The sequence below is a fragment of the Dendronephthya gigantea genome, unplaced genomic scaffold, assembly GCF_004324835.1.
Source record: "Dendronephthya gigantea isolate DGI-Jeju-01 unplaced genomic scaffold, DenGig_1.0 000222F, whole genome shotgun sequence".
Lineage (NCBI taxonomy): Eukaryota > Metazoa > Cnidaria > Anthozoa > Malacalcyonacea > Nephtheidae > Dendronephthya > Dendronephthya gigantea.
In genome coordinates, this window is record NW_021163232.1 from 195,267 (window position 1) to 196,851 (window position 1,585).

Here is a 1,585-nt window from a genome sequence, read left to right on the forward strand (position 1 = left end):
CCATGTTGTACAAATTGACGTGGACATGTAGGTCTTTCAATTCTTCAACCAAAAGATCGACTTGCAAAAATTTTGCGGCGACGCCAAGTTGCCTAGTGACATATTCAGTGGTGACATCGACCTCGTTGTTAGCACATGAGATTAGCATTCGGTTGATATCCTTGACTGTTTTAATGTCATTTTGATCAAACCTTTCCTTCATCGAACTCAAGATGCTGTCAATCGCACAGATATATACACGTTTGAGTTCCGTCTTAAGTCATTGGAATCCTGTCCACTGGGTGCCACATCATAAGCGATAAAGTCTGCGATTCTTTTTGGTGCCTTTCTTGGTCTGTTTTCATTAGTCACATCAATTCGTAGCTTCAAATCTTCAACTTTCTTAATCTGCTAGAAAATAAAAAGTATATATTAAATACACTGCAATGACTGGATATTGGTAACAGTTTGAACTTTGAACACATATTTTACTAGCTGTCTTTTATTGGTTGGCGTTGTCTACCTTTTCAAATCCTTCAGCACTGGATCTCATCTCCGCAAGCCTTATTTCAATCTTGTTGATGCAGTCCATTGCTTCTTCTGCTGTGACATCATTTTTTGTAGATTTTTTTAGTTCTTTTCCAGAATATGCGCAAGATCTCTCATAAAAAACATATTAAACATGTGCTTGGCGGTTTCCAGTTTTGTGATAAGCCCCTTCGCTTTGGCTTTGCATTTGCTATCAGTATTTTTATCCTCGGAAATCATCTTTAACGTTGCTATTAGTTCCGCGTGTTTTAAAGTTATAACACTGGCTGCAGCCCCTCTTGTTGTCCACCTAGTCCTTGAGAGGTTCTGGAGACGCAACACATCATCACTGTCACTCTCATCCTGGATCTTGGTAAATAAAGCCACACGTTTAGGGCTGATCCCTACGATGACATACAGATTTTCACATGGTGCTTGAGCATCCTCCAATGCTGGGCAATGCTTAGTGGCATCTTTGAAGATTAGTTCTTGGCAATGTGCTAAACAGTGAATGAAAATAGCTGATTCATTCATTTCACTTTTGATTTTCTTTGCCAGAGATTTCATGGTCATTGCACCATCAAATGTCATTCCAACTAATCTTATGAAATCCAGTTGACACCTTATTAAGATATCTTTGATGTATTCACACAGAGCATCTGTTGTTACACCCTCCCTGCATTCATAAATACCAATAAAGTCCTCTCTTATTTCATACTCTTCAGTACAGTGACGTATTGATAAGGACATGTGTTCTGACTTTGAGATGTCAGTGGCTTCATCCACTATTATGACATAGTATTTGACTCTTTGGAGCTCCATGTTCAGTGCTCGTCTAGCCTCAAGAACAAGCATTTCCTGTTGCTCTCCAAGCAAGCTGTGAGACACAAACCTGTTCTCTTTTATTAGTAGTTTTAGCCCTGGGATATGTTGACTCTTGTCTTTATTAAACTGGTAGACATTGCCTTCTTTATCTTCCTGGCGTCGAATCGCTAAACCTTGTCGAAAGAGTGCTTTTAGTGTTCCAAAATGGGCCTCTAGTCCCTCTTGTCGTAGTCTATTATTTCTACATTCTTCA

At 39.3% G+C, this 1,585-nt stretch overlaps 1 protein-coding gene across 1 annotated transcript; it reads right to left on the reverse strand.

The window, feature by feature from the left end:
* Positions 1 to 609: 609 nt before the first annotated feature.
* Positions 610 to 1,362, reverse strand: LOC114540167. The gene has a single exon (XM_028560439.1). The coding sequence runs from the start codon at positions 1,360 to 1,362 to the stop codon at positions 610 to 612; it is 753 nt and encodes a 250-aa protein (XP_028416240.1).
* Between the last annotated feature and the right edge of the window lie 223 nt (positions 1,363 to 1,585).

Coding starts and splice junctions, on each gene's coding strand:
- LOC114540167 (XM_028560439.1), bottom strand. CDS start 1,362: ATGCTTGTTCTTGAGGCTAGACGAGCACTGAACATGGAGCTCCAAAGA.